Source organism: Rhyacophila brunnea, unplaced genomic scaffold, assembly GCF_057557595.1.
Source record: "Rhyacophila brunnea isolate RB1 unplaced genomic scaffold, BYU_Rbru_1.0 scaffold_15, whole genome shotgun sequence".
NCBI classification, from domain to species: domain Eukaryota; kingdom Metazoa; phylum Arthropoda; class Insecta; order Trichoptera; family Rhyacophilidae; genus Rhyacophila; species Rhyacophila brunnea.
In genome coordinates, this window is record NW_028232806.1 from 17206114 (window position 1) to 17229520 (window position 23407).

Here is a 23407-nt window from a genome sequence, read left to right on the forward strand (position 1 = left end):
TGGTCTCAAAGTTAGAATGATTCACAAACTACCCATATGATGAATTCCAGCGGACGACATATAAATTCTTCTTTCGACCATGTCCGATCCAAATAGGATCATATGGGCCTCCACAAAGTAGAGGTTTGTATTGACAGAATTTGTTTTTTACGAGAAATGGATGTCAGCCACTTGCTCAACCTATTAGGTCATACTCTGACTCATACACAAATTGAAAAACAATATGTGTACTTGGCAGACCCAGGATTCGAACCTGGGACCCACGATGCGATAGGCCAACGCTTAAGCCGCGCGGCCATCGTGGGTGTAAATTACCGACATGTATTCTGGATTGGACCAGGCCAAAGAACTTTGTGAAAAAAAAACTACTATAGGTACTTACTTAGTGTAAAAACATTTTATTAAAGATGTAATTCAATAATTCTTACACTGTTAATTTATAGATGTTTACACAACAAAAAATAAATATTATTCGTGAACTTATTATTAATTAAAACTATATCTGTGTCTTTATTATCTATAATGACATGGGTGGTATAAAAACTATATTAAGACATTATTTACGCTAGTTATCTACAATATACCTAATAATACGACTGATAGACAGATCTTTAAATGTAATATATCATCAGGCATCTAACGGGTAGATTAGTTAAACAATAACTACAGAATATAAATAAATGCAAGAAATCAAGTCGTCCATGTTGCATGTACTATTATATGTATTGTTTTTAAGGTTAATTTTAGTTCAGTCGTATATTTCAAGCCTCCTTTACACGCTCCAGTATCTTCATCAAACTCCTGAAAAACAAGAAATATGAATAAATTATGTAAACTGGTATTTTACACAATGACATAAAATTTTCATAATACATGACTATCATGGAAACGTGTTTCTTTATAAGCTATCATTTACACATTCCGAATTATTATGAAATTACAAAATTATACATGATATTTAGGTTTAGTTTTGAATTTTTATTATTGAACACTGTTTCCATGCGCAAGATTTTTACAGAAATATTAATAGATGAACTAGCTGAGCCAGCTGGCTCTCGCCAGTCTGTCTCGCTAGGTCTTGCAGACGGCTTGGCGGTGTTGTATTTTAATATAATTGTGAAGTATGCATAGATGGCGCCATAGTTTTCCCTTCGGGATGGGTTTTTTATTCACGTGAGACAGTTTGACATTTCGCTGATTTGTCATTTTTACGATTTGCAAATCGTCACTGCCAATATAAATTTGGACTCATATGCGTAGTCTATTCAGGAGTCTGGCCTTCACAATATCGTCTAACACCACCTTAGGCTGCTACGCCTAGCAGAACAGCTGGCAATCGCCGATTGCTACCACTGACATTTTAATTTTAATACAATATATGTGTATGTATGTGCAGTAAAATATGATAAATAATTATACATCTCAATCATTCGAATATAAAGCAATATATTATGTGATTATCATAAATAGCGATCCAATATAACGTGATATTAATCTCCTTCGGGTTCCATTGAGATAATAGAAGGTTAACAGTGTAAAAAATAAATTTAAGCATTATTTTGTTTCATTGTCTATAAAAAATAAATGCTTGCAGCCATAGAATAATATTTAAAATATAATACAATATAGTTTCCCGGTGCGGGATATTCATATCGAGACAAATAATGAAGCAATACATATTATATCTGAGAGGAATAGAACAATTTTGATAAGAATATGAATTTATAAGACCTAAAATGTGGAATCAGCTTAAAGAGGCCTTCATCCAGCAGTGGATTGATACAGGTTGATGATGATAATGACGATATAAATGGGTAGGTATATAAAATCACAACTTTTTAAAAATACCTATAGCAGTTTATATGACCAAGAAGAGTAGAATTATGTTGGTATAACCTTCATCCAGCAGTAAATTGATCTTGGTTGATGATGACAATGACGATATTATGAATGGGTAAATATAATATCAGCAATTTTGATAACTATAGCAATTCGTATGACCGACAGAAATTCAAACAACTTAGAGAGGCCTTCATCCACTGGTGGATTGATTCAGGGTCATGATGATAATGGAAATATAAATATATATAATATAATATCACCGATTTTGATAAATACAGAAATTCATATGACAGAAAGGAGGAGAATTAGGCTAAGGGGGTCTTTATTAAGCAGTGGATTGGTTCAGGTCGATAATAATGATGATGATGATGATGATGATGATGATGACGATATCAATGTGTAGATACATATAATATCACCGATTTTGATAAATACATACATTCATATGACAAAAGGAGTAGAATCAGGCTAGGGAGGTCTTTATTAAGCAGTGGATGGATCCTGGTTGATGATGATGATGATGATGATGATGACGATATGAACATGTTTTTAAATATAATATCACCGATTTTGATAAATACAGCAATTCATATGACAGAAAGGAGTAGAACCGGGCTAGGGAGGCCATTATCCAATAGTGGATTGGTTAAGGTCGATGATATAAGAATGATAGAAATAGGTATAATATCACGAATTCGTTAAACTGATAGTAGTAGAATCAGGTTGCGGAACCCTTCATCCAGTAGTGGATTGATCCTAGTTGATGATGATGATGATTATGATGACGATATGAATATGTAGATAAATAACATTAGAAATTCAATACTGTCAAGAATACAATCAACGTAGAGAGGCCTTCATCCAGCAGTGGATTTATTGAGACTCGTGATAATAATGGCATTATATATAGATAGGTAGATAATAATATTATATCACTGATTTTGATAAATATAACAATTCATGTGTAAGTAAGGAGTAGAATAAGGCTGAGGAGGCCTTCATCCAGCAGTGAATAGGTCAAGATTGATGATGATAGGGACGAAAAAAATAGGTAGATATTATATAATATCACACATTTTGATAACTATAACAATTCGTATTAATTTCTTTCATTGTTTGCAATGGCAACTTTGTTAGTATGGAAATTAGTAGCCTAGGTAATTATTCAATAACAAAAATAGTGGGTGAACAGCCACAAAGAAGTATTTAAAAAAATCAAATTTGGAGTATCACGTTATCTATGAAATGGCCGACAGTGGCGCACGCGCCTTTCAAAATTTTATTTACGTAGTGAATTGTACCAATATTATGATTTTTTCACCGGAAAAAAGTGCGCCAATGCCTACATTACGATATTTGAATAACAATAATCGAATTCGTTTGTCAAATAAAGGATTAGAAGGTCTTAAGCGACGAAGACGTCATTCTGTGGGTCGTAAACAGTAAATATGGCTATTGCATACGATGTGTAAGAAAATATCGAATATAAACGTCACATACATGTAAAATCATGGAAAATTTCTGAAATGTGTTCAATTCAATCGGTAGATGAATCGGTAGCGCACATTTCGAAGTGAAGATGTAAAAATAACAATAAAATGTCGCTTAAATGAGCTGTTGGTGCATTTTCCAAAATCTATATAAATCTGGATAATAATATATAGGAGATAAACGTATATTGCAGGTTTATCTTAGATAGAGCGAGACATAATGATATTTTCTTGCATATGTATTGTTTTCCAAATTCAAATGAAATATTTTGACGTTTAATTATTGTTCTTTTGTTTCACTTTTCTAATGCTTCGAAACACAATAAATCTCAATTCAGTTACAATGACTTTAACGACTTTAACGTATATCATAAAAAAGTACTACGCTTTCGTTTGTTACAATGAACATGCATCATAATATGCAATTAGACCTGAGTATATGCTTATATCGAGAGTTATCTTTATTAAATTTTGTCCATGATACAAATACTCTTCCATTGGAATGTTAGTGATGAAAGTTAATTTGATTTATGTACCGTCACATGATTTTAAGCACTGCTTCCTCGTGTTGAAATTATTTGAATTTCCATCGCAGCCTCCGAACTTGAATTCCACACAGTCTCTGGCCACTGGGTCGTAGCGCCATCTTCGAAAAAGAAAAACACAATGAAAATAATATATTTGGCAATGATTTGGGAAGTGGGTCTCTCAAAGTTTTACACACTTGGTAGGTGTATTTCCTGCGGCATTATTTAGTATTATAGGCTATGAAATATGTAATCTTATCAAAGCCCAAGGACATCAACTTTGGAGCTTTGAGAATCGATGTGTCTATTGAGTCATTACCTGAAACCTCATTTCTTGGTGACAGATGTTATCACAAAAAGGCATTTCAAGCGGCTGGGATATATGCACGTATACTGATCGAAAGTGCAACGCTTTGCCCCACAAATTCCATGGCCGACATTCTCTCATCTTGCAGTGACACTACACAATATGTGAGCCCATCCAGTATTTTTTAAGCTCAATTAAAACAGACTAACTTACCGTAGAAGAAGAGCTCTGCAGTGTCCACGTTTTGGAGGCAGGGAACAAAACGCCTTTGGATCCTGATTGCCTTCAGGTACATCGTCTGGTGCAGCAACTATAAAAAAACATGTGTTAACGAAACAATTGAAACGAAACATGAATTATATTTAATTTTAATCTAATTAATTTTTTCTATGCTCTACTATTATTCTTATTTTTGTTATTATCTTTGTATTATTGAATTAACAGTTAAAAGCATCGTTAAAGAGTCAAAACTATGTTGTCAATATTTTTGAAAAGTGCTTGTGTCGATCATTGTAATAAATAAAACCGGCATCAAAATTTGTAGTCCAAATCCATAGAAAAGTTCAGAAATAAAATGCTGTGTTCAGAAGGTTAACGATGAGTTTAAGGCTAACAATACATCGATAAAAGAGTAGTTGATAAGAAATCATTACAATACATGTTTATAGAATAACATTGACATTGTTGATGTGATTACAAATTGATTCTCGGTATTTAGTGTAAAAATATCGCCACCGCAGTTCTAACTAACTGCAACTGCGATGTATTGATTTTTAATTTTAATCATGTTTGAAAATTGAATCTAAATACTATATACGTTGTTATTATTTACTAAATAGGCCCATCCTAAAGCATTCAGCCGCCCCAATGCGAAATTTCAAAAGGCCGCCCCCCATATCATGAAAAAATACAAATGTATTTAATTACGATATATGTTTTCAACAGTTTTTTTCCGTGATACTGAAGTATTTTTCATGGAATTGAATGTACTTTATTGAAAAATACCTCAATGTATAAATATTAGTTATTTATTTAATAAACATTTTTTTTATTCAACGAATAATTCGCAAGATTTAAGAATGTAACATTATTTTATTAAAGATACATAATTTAGAAAGCGTTTTAGAGAGTATTATAAAAGCTATTAGGTAATAAACTCGTTATTATTTATACAATTTTATATTTATCTGTGGTTATATATTTCTCACAAGTGTTTTCAAATTATGTATAAGTATTTGTAATTTGTATTTAAGCACAAAAATAAGCCTTGTTACATGAATTTTTTTATAATTTTAAATCTATACGATATATTATTCATACAAATGGACTGATCTAATGATATGTTTTACGTTTTGTTCATCCATTTTTATTATAATTTTATGTATTATAATTTATCTATTGATTTTCAAAAAATTGTCAACTGAACGGATATATTTTGGGGGGTGGTATTACCAATTAATTAATATTGAAAAAAAAGTAATACCATTATTTTGGCCGTCCTCTAAATTTGGCCGCCCTCTTACAATGTACGATTTGCATGTAATAGCGGGGTGGACCTGTGCCGAGAGTATAATTCCGCGTAACAACGACTTAAGCCGATTTATTAAATAGGCAATTGATTTATTACTGATGGCGTTATTTTCCTCTAACAACAAGTTATAAACGGGGTACTAATGCTAGGTATATCTATAATGAATACATATATTATGAAAACTTACAACCAACTTCAACAGTATCATAGTCGCTTGTTTTGGCAGGATTCCCCATGACCAATTGCTGCACCAGGATGCCCATTAAGGATATTGAAATAATAAATGAAAGGTAATAGTAGGCCGAAGAGTGGCGGAAGGTCATTTTTAGGAAGTTTTTGTCGACAATACAAATAAGTTTAAATTCAGAAAACCAAAGAATTTCTCTTTGTGATTTTACAGGAAACTGTTTGAATGGTCACCGAACGAACTTTACACTGATGTTAATACTAATTCGAAAGAAAACACTTTTTTAACACTCACTTGTTTCGCTGAAAACAAAAAATGTCGTTTATTAGTTTGAATACTAAACAATGTAATACAATAAGGATGCAACTCCACATATTCTGCATATTAATTTGTTCCTAATGAAAAACTGACTACCTTATACCGGATACCTTGAATTCGTGTAGTCAATTGGTAGCGACCGCAAACAACAATTATTTATTGTTTAGTAAAATTATACTGTTGATAATATAATATTACCCATATAGCGAAGTCGCGTTGATCTTAGTAGGCTATCCAAGATATATACGAATTTAATGGATAATATTATGATACCAAGAACAAGTTAGGTAAAAAAAAATCTTTTGCAACAATTAATGCCAAATAATTGTAATTGTTACAATACGTGCTAATAATTCGATACAAACATTCCCTAGTTAGCGGTATTAGCGGACGAAAGCAGCCTTTTGTATAGAATAGACCCGCTGATGTTATAATATTTATTTGATATAGGTGTGTTACGCAAGTAATAATCATACCATTATCAACGAAATATTCTTTTTCGTTAGTTTGAGGTAACAAAATTTTTCAAATAACGTCTAATAATAAGGTATAATATGTAGATTTAAATGCAAATTTATTCAATTTTAGACATATTTAGACGACACGTGTGTTATCAAACTGGCGTTATGCGCGAACAGGTAAAATGTTTAAATCTGCTGCGGTCAATGTAAGTTTGTAACTAACGAACCTCCTTCAAAAGTCATCAAATTTTTTTATTGTTTTAAAGATCTAACGATTTAATATGTTGTCTATAGTATGATGTCCTAGTAGTTTTCATGTAAACATTGTATACAATTAATAAACCATAATGATAAATTCTATCGTCATTAATTCAAAATTCCTTTAAAAAAAAAATATACCAGCACATATATTCTATACACAAGACTGCTATAGGCAGCTACCGAGGGTAGTTTTTCGTATGTTTATATCGAAGGATTATAATTGTTACAATTAGTTAGCCATCTAAACCGTCAAAACTGTATATCTCGCTCTAAAATTTAGCACAGCCAAGAGAGGTGCTGTTAAAGCATAGCACTTATTGTAACAGTTATAACTAACTTATTGTAATTGTTACAATACCTACTAATACTTCGATACAATAATATGAAAAACTACCCTCGATAGCTGCCGATAGCAGTTTTGTGTATAGAATAGATGCACAGTAATTATTAACAAATTAATAGATTGGTAACATTTTAATAGAATTAGGTAGGTACTATATAAGTTTAGTAATTACAATTTAGTTCTTTAAAAACGTAGCACTAGTAGAATCTATCGCATCTTTACTACCAATCATCATGTGACAATATTATTGTGTAAAATAATAAATAAAATATACTAATATGCCAGTAATCTTCCAGTGTTGCCATTCACAAAAATACTCCAGATAGGATAAGAAAATAAGTTAGTTAAGAGAAATAATTCTAGATTTTTTCAAACTTAAAACAGCATTTTTAAAAAATCCGCAATTATTAACATCGTTTTCAATAAGAGCAATTTTTTGTAACCAATACATAAGACATGCAACCAAAAAATAATGCATCTACGAAATTAGGCTATCCCTTAAATATTGTAGGTATGTAACATTTTTTTTAAGTTTATTAATAAGATATAAAAGGTCAAAATATTGATTTTAAAGCAAATCTGGAATTAACTAGATTTAACGCCAGATGCAAATTTGCAAGCTAAATGTTGTTCATTAAAAAAAGCTAAATTTAGCAAGATAACGCTAAATTGGTAATGCTGTCCATACTGCAAATCTTTTGTTGAAGTTGATAGGTATCTCACGGAGTTGACCACTTTTGATTTTCACTGACTCATCAATATTGACTAACAGGTTTAAACAAGTTTTCACTTTTTTGTTTGGAACTAACCGTTTTAAGTACGTTTTTTTTAATTCACTGAGCTGGTGTATTGTTTTCGATATCATCTATCGGATAAATCCTGTCTAACTGCCGGCCGGCGGTTCCATACAATCTCTTTTATATGGACGCCCTAGTTTTGTTTTGTTACTTTTGGTAGAGTGGGTACAGTAAGTTTCGCGACTGCAGTGTGCGCGTTGCCTCAAAATGCGGCTCGTGGACATTACATTAATTATAATTCAGCTGTCAAACTTCATTTATACTAATTATTATACTAGTTAAATCTTTTGGATGATCGTCTGAATAACTGCTATCAATATATACAATGTACATATTAGGTACACATTTCTCAGTCAACTGCAAGAGTGGCATTTTATAGTTTTTTGATTACGCTGTAAGAATACATCCGAACAGTCTGGAGAGAGAAGTGATGTGGCGACGAAGGGAGGATGTTTCGACGGCGTGCGCCTTCCAGATGGAGTGACACCATCAAGAAAGCGACTGAATCATCAATAACTAAAGCATCATGATCAGCGCTAGAATCTAGGTGGAAAGAGATTGTTGGCAAAGCCTTTAATTAAATTATTGTTTATTATTTAGTATTAATTAGTGATTACAATCCTTAATAATGAGGCAAATGATATGAAGACATTTTATTAAGTACATGACAAGAAGCTCTTTTTCTCAACCGGCATATCTACTTTTTTAATTCGCATCAAGTAGAGTAGTTTGCGTGATAAAGTTCTTAAATTAATCTCAATAATAAACACTGGTATCCTAAAAAGCATTTAAGAAAGAAGCTTTTCCCACACACACTAACAAGTCTGGATTTTCTATACCTAGAGTGAAAGAGGGCCAGTACCCGGAACTAGCATACTTACATTGTTTTTACAGATTACCACGAATAAAAACACCATCGGTCAATGTCTATGATCTTCATTTCCTCTGTCAATAAAACTTGAAAAGTTATATTTATAAAACACGATGTTAAGCCGCATTTAGACCAAGCGAGCGAATGTTTGTTCTTCCCCCACTCCAGCGGAATTATCCGCTTTTTGTTGAGCGAGCATAAGAATATCGCTGGAGTGGGGGAAGAACAAACATTCGCTTGCTTGGTCTAAATGCAACTAAATACATAATTTTACATGTATTTGCAATATGCCTCCCAATCCTATACCAGTCTATTCATTGCCAATATAGATAGAAAAGAGAATGTTTTACTTACGCGTATGCCCTTTATATTTCCATGCATTTTAAAATCAGATACGTTTTAATATTATTGGACTCCAACGTCCCGATATGCACGAGAGTTCAAGGCGCCTTTGAACACAACACGCTTTAAATACAGATTTGTACTTGGCGAGTGTGAATTCGTTATCTCGTTATCGATTTTTAATAACATACTACTTTGTCCTGCATTTATTTTGACATATTGTGCTACGTGCCAGGAATCATTATAATGAGAGGAATCACGCGCGTACGATCATATTATTTGCATAATTTTTATTTTATGTATGTTTTATGTGATTGATTATATGTATTTTATGGGGTGATCCATCGTATTCCTCGCGATCAACCTGTTTCCAGGGGAACCTACAAAAAATATTTAAAATCAAAAAAATGCAGCTCAGTAGTTTGAGAATCGTTTCACACGTCACGTGTGCACTACGCGTTTTACATACATAATTATTAAAAATACTTTCGCGATCTATGATTGTTTATTTTGTATGAAGATAATAATAATTGAGAATGTTGATCCGTGGGTAAGTAAGTACCTACTTACCTAACTAGTTTTCTAAAATCTCTTCGGTGTAACCACACGAGGTAGGTCAAAACACATTTTTTTAATTGACAGTAGAGAAACACTGTTAAAATAACCGTATCATATTTTAGGCTTCACGATTTTGAATCTAATTGAGAGCAACATAGACATTATTATCAATTATCTTGTAATGATAATTATAATATAGTTCTAGAACAACAAAATTTAGTAGTGTGTTTTTTGTATCTAAGTTTTATGCTGTAACTGTCCATAGAGTTCGAATAAGTAATTGTGATAAACAAGATATTGATTTTATTATTCCCAAGTTTAATAATAAATTTTGTACATAAAATTATGCAGATGTCATTTGATGGCAGAATTTGAATTTAAATCCGCCAATTTTGAAATAATATTATGGAATAAAATTTGAATTTCATAAACATTCTTATAAAATGATATAATATTATTATTATACCCGCCATGGTAACTAAATATAAATATACCCAGCAGTGGCGTGCGGCCATAGATGCTGTCTATGCGGAGCGTCCCCAAAAATACTCGATGAAATAGTAGATATATATACCTATGTATTTATTTTTTAATTCAGTAGTAAGTTGATTTTTAAAACTTTTACCTCGTTTCAAGGTTCAATAAAATTGGTAGTCATAAAAGCGTTAGTAGATAATAATTTAATATAGTAGCCATATATTATGTATTTTTTTCAACATTATGTCCACCATCAAAAGTTATCACACGCAAAAGTTAATGCACTACCTATTCTATATTATGATATCTGAACAGAAAAATGGGTAGTAATTTTTTGCAGAAAAGGTTATAGACATCTGTAAGAATAAGGCGTAAAACACACTTAACGCAGCAAGTGGGGCTCTCGCGCAAAATTTCACAAGTGGCGCGTAAATCATCGAAAATACAACGTAATCAAATACGCCAGCGCACACTGGATTTGACGACGCATTATGCGCGCCTGCCCCATGAGTCATCGTTTTTTGGCTTCTCGGCGATACGAATGAACGAAAATACAATGCAGTCCATTCATTGAACGCGGCGAGCAAAATCACGCTCTGGACGGCGTCGTCGATCGACGGGCGAGAAGTCATTATTTAATAACAGAGATCTCATTGTTTAATTTTATTGCAATGCGTGAATATTAATTACATGCCCCGAAATAATATAATATTTTTATTGCTTTGTTATGAGAGACGCTGATAATAATAATTATTTTGTGCTTCTTGGGCCCCTTATTACATAGGTGAAGGGTAATGCGCGGGTGGGAGGGGGCCTACTCAGTAATGAGCGCGTCGAGCGCTTTTTTGGTGGGCTTTATGCCTAAGAGTTCAGTTTTAACTATTTACAATATGTCATTATCATCGTTATCATCAGCCGGTATCGATTCACTGTTGTATGAATGCCTCGCCTAGGTCCTTCCACTCTTCTCAGTCCACAGTTATTCGCTGACATATACATCCACCGAACTTTACGAGTTCGTTTTTCCAGTTTTGGAACATTCTTGAGGTCATTTAGTATCCCTTGGGTACCACTATATCACGGAATGTATACAGCGGTTGTGAGTACTAGTAGCACACATTGTTTGAACACTTTACGCATATGACACAATGGAAAATCACAGACCGAAATTCGCTCCATGCCAGTTTGGTCATGCGAGCAATTTCGTCACACATGCCACCATCAATTACCATTATTATCGAGATAGATCTGCGTAGTTGCTGACCCGGTAGATTTGAGTGCCATTGATGAGGATCACTTTTGATGCACCAGCTGGTGATGATGATGGTATCTAGGTATATGTATTATTATATCCAATAATAGGTATTACCTACATTTATATATATAGGAAACTACAGTATCTTAGCCACATTATGAGAGGACAAAAGTACAGCATTCCCCAACTTTTCATTCAAGGAAAGATCAATGGTAAGCGTAGCAGAGGATGGCGCCGCATTTTGTGGCTTAAGAACCTCCGTGATTGGTACGAGTGCAGCTCCACTGAACACTGTTCCAGGTAGCAGACGACAAATATCTTAGATCGCAATGGCACCATAAAAAGAAGAACGAGAGATTATATTTGCATATTAATATATGAATGAATTCCTTATTTTTTTCTTTTATTTTGTTAACTGTCAATTCATGGTGGAACTGCATTATACTGTTATTTTTACATAATAAAACGCATTTTTTTTGTAGTACTTATTCCACTTTTAATCAATAGATTAGGACCGGTTTCGTCCGCCTCAGAGGGACATTTTCAACATGTAGTTGAAATTGCGTTTTATTATATAAAAACAACAGTGAATTCCTTATTATTAAGTTATTCATAAAAAAATATCTTAAAGAATACTATTGTAATTAATTTTTACTCATTAGCGAGCCGTAACTGTGATCGTTGCAGATACAGTAACTAGTATGGACGCCAAATAATTAGTTCGTATGTAGAGTTGGTCACAGTATCTGGAACGGTGACAGTTACGACTCGCTAATGAGTACCCGGCTTTATATTACAGATATGGATAATAATATTCAAATATATAATAACAAATATGAGTCTTATGGAATATTTCAAATACTTTTAATGAGTTCGTAATTATATTAATTAAATTCGCCATCAAAATTTTGAAATAGGTAATTATTTTTTTCGCAAGTTTTCTAAAATGAAAAATAAACACTGAACGATAATTATGTATTGTAGATGACGTCACTCTTTATGGGTTCGTCACTTGGGTTTACAAAAAGCTATCGATCATAACCACTGTCAACCTCTTTTGTTTGTTATCGCAAACTGTTGACATGCGTGCTAACCACACAATATAATAATATATTATTATTCTAGTATTTAGACTAGTGGATATATGTGCTACCCACGTCGACTATTTCGTGGGAATCGATTTTAGCGACTCGAGTTAGCTCTTTTGTTTGCACTGAAAGCAAATTCGATGCCTATCTTTCGAGTGTGTAGATACCATAGTTTAGTAGGTACGATAGGTTATTACAAAGTGACCTGAACATCAGCTGCGTATTTATGCTATTAAAATTTATGTTATACGAGAATATTGAGGAATATCGCATTGTTACGAATTCACCACGATCAGTTTTAGTCATATGATAGAAAAATATGTACAGCAATGGTGAAAATACTAAAATAGAATTTATTGTTAAAAATATAAATATTCAAATACGATAATTTGAACACAATACAATCCAATTACTTACAAGAAAATGTAAGAATTGATTTGTTTGTGGTTAACTGCTAGTTGGCCCCAAATGGATGTAGTAGATGTGCCCATAAGACAGGTTGGAAAATTCCAAACTGCAAGCAAGTCTCATCTGCTGCCTGGTGATGGCCTGGTAGATGGTCTAATGCAGCTTCAGCGGGCAAAGAGTGATTAACTTGCGCCATAAAATTGAGGAAAGGGAGGAAATTCCTGACATAAAAAAACCTGGTCAACACGACCTTCAGGGTCCTCGTGCCTCAGTCCTCAAGAACGCTGTGCTAATCACCCCGCTTCCTTATAATATTAGATGAATAAAGCACCACTGTCGCCTCATAGTCAAGGCACCTTACAATGATTTAGAACAGATATTTGCAGCGGATACTGGGTGTAGGCACGTAGCTATAGAATTAACGAGGATATAAGATGATGGACAATACGAACGAAGAAGCGACATTTGAATTGCTCAGCCACGTGTTACGGATGCCTTAAGATTTTTTTTAAATTGATAAGTGGCGCCAATGATAACAAACTTTTAATGGAAAATCTATCCCAGTTTTGTGAAAACATTGTTTGGTTAATTGCCTAGTGCCAACCACTTTACAGCAGAGAAACCAATGGTCCCGTACGGCTGAAAATGACATAATTACGTAATAGAAGGGGGCCGTTATAAATATGTAAATCTTTGGGCGCGAACGTCTCGTTTTGACACTTTCTAAGGGGTCAATGAATCCTTTTGCAACTACCAACGACTGTACAATGTTCTAGATGCAAATTTAATTGATTGTCTTCTGAAGGCACACTTAATTTTTTAACTTTTATTATAATATTACACTTGGACTCGATTGATATTGGTTGATATAATTGTGTCTTCATCTAAATTGTCGAATGGTCTTGGACTAGGTCTTGATTCGTTCGAAAATGGAAAGTTAACGGAGGATTTTTAAAAAAATCAGTACTTTAAACGATTTGAACAGAATGGCAATTTTAAATAAAGGATAATTGAAAATAAAAACAAATTGCGTACCTAACATTATAATTTAAATAGAAAATCACCATGCTTACTAACTGATAAGGATTGAAACGGGACATTAGCCGTTGGCATCCCTTGGTCAGGAATCAGGAACAGGAAAGTAGGATGGGTTCTAATGATGTTGAGTCATTGCGGAAAACGGTGTTTATTCAAAAAAATATATAGTTTGCAGTTGAAATGAAATCGATTAGGTATCAATGAAACGACCTGGTACATAGAGCTCGCCTTCATGAAATTTGGCCAGCACCACTCTCATAAAAAAATATAACAATACAGTTTAATATTTATGAAGTTGCAGCTAGCTTCGCTCATTTGACCACCAAATGCTGGTTATGACTTATTTTTGGAGGCCTTCCTAAATGTAGGTGTAACTATGTAAGTATTTACCCTAAAATAAACCAACTTTTGATTCAGGTAATTGTATAAATTGGGATCGAACCCAGAACCTGAAAAATGCTTTGTAGTATTTTTATTTCACAAATAAGCATTACTACTTAAGTAATCACGAATCAATTTCATGTTCAGTGACTTAATAAGGCATCAAACGATACGCTAAATCACGAAAAAGCTTGTAGATTTAAATGTGAGTGTATTGATCATAATAACTACGATCTACGATACGTCTACATTAAAAATGAAAGCATTGTCTGGAGTCGGCTTAACGTTATATACGGTAGAAATAATTGTGCCAGTCAGGAAATACCACTAGTGCAAAGTCTACCTTCTCATTACCTAGTCCTTTAACAATTCTCTTTATTATATTGTAACAGTTGTTAATACCATTGAATTCCTCAATTTTTATACCTTCAAAATTCGGTTCCCAAGTAGAATTCGCCATAGTACTATAATAACTATGATGCCATATCTAAACCTAAATAAGCTCAACTTTCCAAATAGGCAATGACATTAATATGGACGAAGCATCTGGAAAAAAAATGACACTCACTGTTTTGTCGGGTCTGCCGAATGGCATACTCTGTTCTAACGCCATTACAATAAAGGTGATATTGCTATAAATTCCCGATGCCGTTTGTCGGGTCTGCCGAATGGCATAATTCATATTTAAATATCAATATCGCTCGCTCAAATGAACATTGACACTAGAAAAACTGTTCTAACGCCATTACAATAAAGATGATATTGCTATAAATTCCCGATGCGTGATATCTCAATGGAAATTGCGTGACGTCTACTTATACATGTGCAAATGTCGCCATGCGCGAATTTACTTGCTAGCTACTGTACTGAGTGCGTTGTCCATTAATAATATCATTGCAAATAGGTACTTCATCGCTTAAATGCAGGTCACATTAAACCTTACTTTTAGTTTTAGCCTATTACCAACTACCTCATGGGTGAGATATTCCGAATTCTCGCGGTGCTTTAGAGCTCTGTGGAGCCTCGGTTGGGAATCACTCATCTTGTCAGTTTCACTGTTTTTCTTATATTTTCATTTTTTCTGTGCTTTTTTTAATAATTTCAGTAACACCACAATTGAGTTGCCTAGAAACTTAAGCTTTGAATAGTTGGTCCTCAGACATTACCAGATCAAAAAATGGAGACGTCTCTCATCATATATGACACTTCGCAGTGGCGAGGGGTGAAAGTAGGCTGTTAAAATTCGACATAAATAGTGCACACTAGTGTCATACATATTTGTATGACTGACAATGTTTAGTTTACACTATTTATGCTGGATATTAACAGCCTACCTTCACCCTTCGCCACTGGCATCTCGTGATACGCTCGGTTAAATTGGTACGGGTTGTGTTCAAGTATCTTGCAAATAATGCTACATTCGTAAGTTGCAGCGTAAACTATATGTATGAAAGACAGTTTACGCCGGCTTCAGACCATTCATACGATAATTTTCAACTGTAACTTTTGAATAAACGAGAAGATAAAAAAGCGGTCTCTCATCAAGCTGAAAGTGAAGAGGCGACGTTGGAATATGTGCTGCGGATTTTTCAAAAGAATTTCAATCCGGTTTGTTCATCAAAGCGTCGACCATTAAATGCTATCCACAGATGGTATACCATCATTACACCCCCCTTGCGTTCGCACCTGATCTCATTGAACAATTAAAAAATTCTGTGATATTTTATTAGTAGTCCATATGGGTATGCGTTTTTAAATTTTCAATAAAAAAAAACAACAAAAAATGCATTTGGGATTTGTCTTGGCTGGTAAGCCTATCCACCCCTGATCCTGGTATAATTTGATGATTGACAAATAGGATAGCTAGCCAATAAAAAAAAATTGAATTGCTCTAAATTGTAAAATCGGGCTATCAAATAATATGTTTTTAACCACTACCGTATTTCCAAATAGTGGTTTTTAATTAGGTAATATACAAAAAAAACAAGTCTTATCTGTGATGGTTCAGTGTCATATGGAAAATCCGGTCAAAGTGTCACAATATTTTTGATGTCGATGACTGTCATTCGCTGCTAATAAAAAATAATCTTAAACGTGCGTGATTTTTTAATCAACATATTATTTCGTAATTGCGTTCAGGTTTACGTGCCATTCTTCGCATGTGTACAAATTAATTTCGATTTGCCAAAACAAATGCATTCATTCGTATAGTGGCATGATGTTCTTCTTCGTCGTATGATGTCTTCAATGGCTATAATGTAATACTATATTCCTTCTAAGACATTGAATTTTAGTTAGAATACTCATGTGTATAATTTAAATAATTTCTTAACACACTTAATAAATTATATAATAAAAATATTAAATTAAATAATTAAATATTCAATATTCTTTTATATTTTTCCAATGTAATTTTCTTATATTTAAACAATTACGTTACTGATGGTTATAACTGCAGTTTTTTTTCTCTTTTTAAGTTTTATTCCATAACACGTTCGCAATTGTACATTCTTTGATATGGGAAAAATATTAGAGCTGCAACTTTATTCATCACAAAGTAATGTAAAAATATCTGTATCTGATCAAATGTGAAAAAAGTTGATATGACTGCTGAAAATGCAAGATAAATAAAACTTCAGTCTTTTTAAAAGCAATGATTGGTTTGTGTTGAGATTTTAATTTCACTTATTTTGATATAAAATACTACTATTTTTTGTAAACTAACTCTTGTCAGACTGATTTTAAAATTTTATTTTTGCTCTCCTGTAAAATTGTGTAAACAGCAGATATAACAGTTTGCCATCTCAGTACCGTATGTTCTTCTTATTTTATATCTTGATAGGCTTTTCTATATTAAAATTTATATATGGAAATATTTATAATCAATGAAACTATTTGTTTTCCTTGATAAATAAATTAAAAAAATATATATTACCAGAGTTTTCCAGCTGTGATTCCGCATTTCACAATTTTATTCTGAGTGTAGGTACTCTACCTATTGAAAGAGAATATCATATCGACAAACCATGATCAATAATATATACGTCCATTTGTATGCCTTTGTGTAAAATCCGGTTACACATCAATTTAAGAACTCATTATTATGTAAAAAAAACTAGTTCCATGAAGGTTATCCTGCAAGAACTTTGACTCATTAAAACTTCCTTTCGGCGACCCCAAAGCGTCTCCGAGACTGCTTCCACTATCTTCTTGCATCTTTCAAGGTCTGTTTAATAGTTTAATACCACACAAAGCTACCGAATCTGTCACGTGTATGCTATTTTGTTGTATCTGGATCATGCTCATTGAATACATTTTAAATACAAACAATGGACGCCAACTTTTAGTTATAAACAATTAATATAATGTCTAAGGTCCTAAGGGTTACCACTTTACTAAAAGACGCAACTTAATGATATCTAAACAAATAACCGTTTTTGTCTTTTGTATATTTTACCAGAAGACAGCAGCGATTTTCTTCTGATTCGTCAGAAAATTTAAATGATACAAAAATCTAAAAAATATGCTATAATATATAATCTAATATAATATTTCCCACAAATTCATTTTTTTATAATACTTATCGATTTAGATTTCGTAGAAAATAATTAATGCTCCACTATAATTCAAAAATATTAAAATCAGTGACATTCCGTGGGAATATGTAGATCATGCGTTGCTAAGAGGCAGCAAATTAAGATAGAAAATGCTAATATTAATCTTTGATAGTAAATTCGGTGGACGTGGACGATTTGTAAAAAGGAATCTGTTTACGCGAATAAAATTAATTAAATGAAATTATCTAGGTAAACTATATTTGTATAATAATACACAAAATAAAAATAATAAACATTAGAATGCATGGATTTTTGGGGATGATGATGAGGTGTGTGGAGATAAAGTCGTTGCTTGGATATTGTGAGGGGTCAGTTTATTTGTCGTTACAAGAATTAATAAATACAATAATAAAGTTGACAGCGAGAGGTTACAATCGCGGTCATGTATGCACTGGTGAAATCAATGTGATCGAGAGATTGATTGTATTAATAAACTGAGAGACTTGAATCGAGTGGCGCGTCGGTTGATTACGTCGAGTGACGGACTCGATGAGTAAGTGAGGATTCATGGATTGTTTTTCTTTTATTTATAAATGATATATTATAAGAGATATTGTTGCAATTAACAAATCATAACATACTCTACTGATCTAGTGTCTAGTTATGATTGAGTAAATGCTGACTATCATTTTCGTTATATTGTTTTGTTTTGACAACAAAAATGATTGGCATATATGTATTTGGAAAATTAAAATTCGATGATTATTTTTGTATTGTAGGGGCCTCAAAATCAATCAGTGCGCGGTTACGTTAAGCAAGTAAGTTGAGTTGGTTAGTCGACGACCATCCCCGTTGATAACGTAAACATGTCAAAAATTACTTCGATATCCATGAGATGATAATCAATAATTATTGATTAAAGATGGATATACTTAGAGCTTTCTTAAAGGGACCGCTGGCAGATGAGTGTCATTAGTAAAGTTATTACACACTACACACAGGTTTGCATTTTGGTCAGGTTCAAGGTCGAAAAATCAATTGCATATGAAGAAACCAAAAATTGTATTCGACCTAATACGATTGTTGATTATCCAGTTTTTGAGTAGATACTAAAAGATAAATAGATGCCAAAACCTGTCTAGCAATATTATAACTAGTAGGTATTGTTTCAACTTTCAATTTTTATATGTAGAGCTGTCATTATTTCGGTGCATACAATCTTCCGCTAACTAGTAAAACTCGTTTGAGTAGTCGATTCATTTTTCGAACGTAGACCGGATGCAGTAATTATATACAATCTATTGTAAATGGTACTTTTTAAAAACCATTTTTGGAATTTTGTTATTATTAAATTTGTGTTATTATTTAGATGGAAGTATTGATTTAGTCAGTAAAATATTGGAAAATCTATCTACTGAAAGACCATTATAATTAATCTGATTATAGACGTGCAATTCGTACTCCAAAGTTATGTATTTTTAACCTTCGCGTTTAGTGAAAATATTATTAAATGTAGAGGAGAGTTTAATATTGTCGTAATGACACTTTTAAAATCCAAGTCTCTCACATTAGTGCAGTATTCCCAGATCGTAGGAAATTTTCCTATGTATGGAAAATTTTATGACTTGAATGTAGAAAAGAGGAAGGGGGCGATTTTATATTCGGCCAAATTGAATCGGAAAGGGATGCCCGTATACTATACGGCCTCCAACTTTATTAGATTCAATATGAACATTCATTCTATTTTCATAGCTAATTTTGGCAAAATTCATGAATTTAAAAATGAAAACCTAAGCTAACCTAACAAATGATCCAGTATATCGGCTATTTTCAAAATTTGTTTGCTGCTGACTTCCTGTAAAGTGTAAACCGACAAGAACCGTGTTTTATTTAGACATGAATTTATGTCAGTACTATACGACCCAAAGAGGCTGGACGGTCTTTAATATTAGGCCATATATTTCCGATACAACATTTCACGGTGAATATTATACGGCGAAGTGCATCCGTACAATTTTCCGGACACGGGCCAAATTATGGAAAAAAACGAAAGTTCTAAGGATTTTATCTCCCATTCCATTTTAACACATATTTTTTAACACACCTCACACGTTCAATGTGTATTAAAAATAGTCGCACGTAATTCTGTTTGCGCTGTATTACCATTTTAAAGTTGTGTTTGTGCGTATAGGGTATATATTTATTTGTTTTCGGTTATTATTAATCGATATTTTATCATTTTTGACTGATTATTTATCTTTTATTCCGAAAATTCATTGCATTTACTTTGGACCTACAGCATTTGTACACTAACCCATCGATTGGGCGTAATTTTGCAACGCTTATCGCAAACTCAAAAACGTATTGTTACATCAACATGGCGATGTGTCGAATGATTTGACGAGCGGCTTTGAACCATTCATCCAGTTTTACACAATTAATGCCACCGATATTCAAATCTCTCAGTTTCAGATTATTGTGTAGCTGTAGTATAGTAGCGATCAAATATCTATTGTTTAATGTATCAAATTACTCTGCAATAATATATTCCCAGCGAATCAATTTCCAGTAAACAAATCTTAGCTAGATCAGCAAGTTGATTGGCGATATTGGATACGGTATATTATTACATCATATCACAGCACATTATAATATCATTACGGTGTATTAGCCGAATAATCATTTTTCATGGTATTATATTTTCTTACGACGGTAATAATAAATAATATTTCACAAGCTACTCGATTTAAAACGCTGACTCTATAATTAGTCCAATATGATTATGTACCAGAATTTAATGTTAATGTATTACTTTTTATTGTATAACTAATGACGAATAATTTATCTAAATGTCACTGGAATCCAAGTACCTAGCTCGTAACTATCTCGGTAGATTATATGTACTATCATTGTATAATATACTATTGTACCGATACGCTGCTAATAAAACTCACCCTGCTACATCGTAGACTTAATTATCATCATCCTTAACCCACACATCGAACACCACAGTAGTGACCCAACAATTGCAAGCAATATTAACATAAAACTGCTATTATGGAAACAAAATTAAAAGTGACAATGTCTATAAAAATAATACTATTTATTGATGTCTGTAGTTTTATGCCGCCATACGAGAAGAGAAATATTATGTTAAAATTAATACAAATAATTACAAGATAAAAAGAACTTTTTATATACCACGTTTTTAAATTTTCTGTTGAATCATATAAACATGACAATTCTATGTATTAATAAATACCTTTTTTTGTACTTGATAGAAATACTGATTAAATATAGAATACTGAAATATCATTTTGACATTTCATATTGATTTCCATAGTAACGCACCTATATATTAATAATTTAGTTGCTAGGACCCCCTTAGCAACCAATAATAGTGTTTTACATTTTACGATTTTTTTCCGAAATAACTTTCCATACAAAACAGAATTAACTGAAAATGAATTCAATTCTGCTTGAAAATTGCTAAAAGTATTAAAATAATGCATTGTCATCGTGTTCTGATATATTCTAAAAGTTTCAAATGTCTAGCTAGTCGGGAAGTTAGTTAAACAAGATTTGTATTGGACAAATAAGAAAAGATTTGCATTGGACAAACAAGAAAAGATTTGTACTGGACAAACAAGAATACGAGCTAATAAAAACGTGGTAAAATACTTAGTTATCGTAAAGAAAGTATGTTGGTTCTGGCTATTAAAAACAAAACAAAAACGTGGCGCCGATGTAGTTGTCTTTACAAGGAAAATATTTTAGAATCACTTCTCTGTGTGTCTCAATCCTGATTCCTGAATTTCCTCTCTCCAACAGAGTAAATCAACACTCTTCTTACATCCATATTCATATTATTTCTTCTGTGGGTGGTACAGGTATCGAGTACATGCGTAAGTTCCCTCGAGGATCATCAGGAACCATCACATCTAACGATATCTGTTACCGCGATTGGAAAACTCACACGCTGTGTGTTTGTGTCCTAAACATGTCCAACAGGCTGAGCAAATGACAAACACCCCGTTCTGATTTAAAAAAATGTTAAGAAACCTCTTCCGGAAAAGGTCAAGATTCATACACGATTGTAGACCCATTGAATGAAAAAAATCGATTAAATATCAGTTTAAAATCTTGAATCCTTTTCCATTCTGATCCTTAAAAAATCAATAAAAATACAACAATATTATTGTAAAACAGTCATTATTCATATTGGACGTTCTATAGAATGTTTTTTTTTCCATAGAGAACAATAATTGTAAAGAACGATTTACTCTTGGTACAAATGTGAAAGCGGCAAGACGTCATACTCAGGTATAGAATAATAAAAATCATATCATCGTCTTTCAAAATTTATTAGTGCGCTGCATGCTCTACTTTACAAACTTATTATTTCCATCTCAGTGGCAATCGTTTGACGTGAAGCAATATTTAAATTCATACAAACACTTCATTGCACTTCACAATATAATAATATACCAGTCAATACGATATGGTAATAAATCATGAAATTACTTTGACCACAGCCATATTTAATATACAAGCCATTTACATTTTTTTGAGTCAAAATTCAGTGGTCCTGCTTCGTAATTGTCATTTTTTTTATTGAAATTAAATTAATAATTTAACCAGTTTCTGTATTATTATTGAATGGCATGATGCATTACTGAGGCTATCGTAAAAGAATGTTCGATATCTACTGTTACCTCAATCCCGTCGGGTGTCGTATTTTTCTTCTATCTTCTATAAAATGTTTTTTTCTAGTGTGTATATGCGTGAGGTGTTTTCATATTATGTATATTCAAAAAATACATCATCGAACTTTTTTATACCATGTCCAATCATAATAAGATCATAACAGATTTTTTTTTGTTTTTACGAGAAATGGATGTCAGTCACTTGCTCAACCTATTAGGTCCATACCCAAACTCAAACTCAAACGCAAATTGAAAAACAATATGTGCATTTGCCAGATCTATGCATGCAATCTTGCAACTTACACGGTAATATTTGTTTACACGAGCATTTTCTGGTTATGGACGCAATAATATGTACTGTCAGCAGTAAATCCATGCACGTGTAAACGGGGTATTAGATCATGGTATTAGATTATGGTTATTATTGGGTATTAGATATAACGGGGTATTAGATTCCACGCAGAATCGATTGGCAGATCGACCAATAACAAAAAAGATAGACAAATGGCTGGCATCATGTCCTAACAAGGGAATCCAATCCCGAGCCAAAATTCTGATCCCGGGATTTCGGGATTACAATTTGACAATCCCGGGATTGGCATTTTTTTCCATTGTTAATATAAAATTTTAATATTTACAAATAACATTGATAAAATCGGTCA

General features: G+C 32.8%; 1 protein-coding gene across 1 annotated transcript; it reads right to left on the reverse strand.

The window, feature by feature from the left end:
- Positions 1-371: 371 nt before the first annotated feature.
- On the reverse strand, positions 372-8163 carry LOC147074969 (colostrum trypsin inhibitor-like). Its single transcript, XM_085943017.1, has 5 exons — positions 8077-8163; positions 5885-6186; positions 4380-4476; positions 3869-3978; positions 372-801 (listed from the first exon to the last, which is right to left on the reverse strand). Exons 2-5 carry the CDS (start codon positions 6018-6020, stop codon positions 794-796), a joined length of 351 nt encoding a protein of 116 aa, XP_085799143.1. The 5' UTR covers positions 6021-6186; positions 8077-8163; the 3' UTR covers positions 372-793.
- Positions 8164-23407: the final 15244 nt, after the last annotated feature.

Coding starts and splice junctions, on each gene's coding strand:
- LOC147074969 (XM_085943017.1), bottom strand. CDS start 6,020: ATGACCTTCCGCCACTCTTCGGCCTACTATTACCTTTCATTTATTATT. Junction 4,477..5,884: donor TGATACTGTTGAAGTTGGTT/GTAAGTTTTCAT, acceptor GTTTTTTTATAG/TTGCTGCACCAGACGATGTA. Junction 3,979..4,379: donor TGCAGAGCTCTTCTTCTACG/GTAAGTTAGTCT, acceptor TCTTTTTCGAAG/ATGGCGCTACGACCCAGTGG.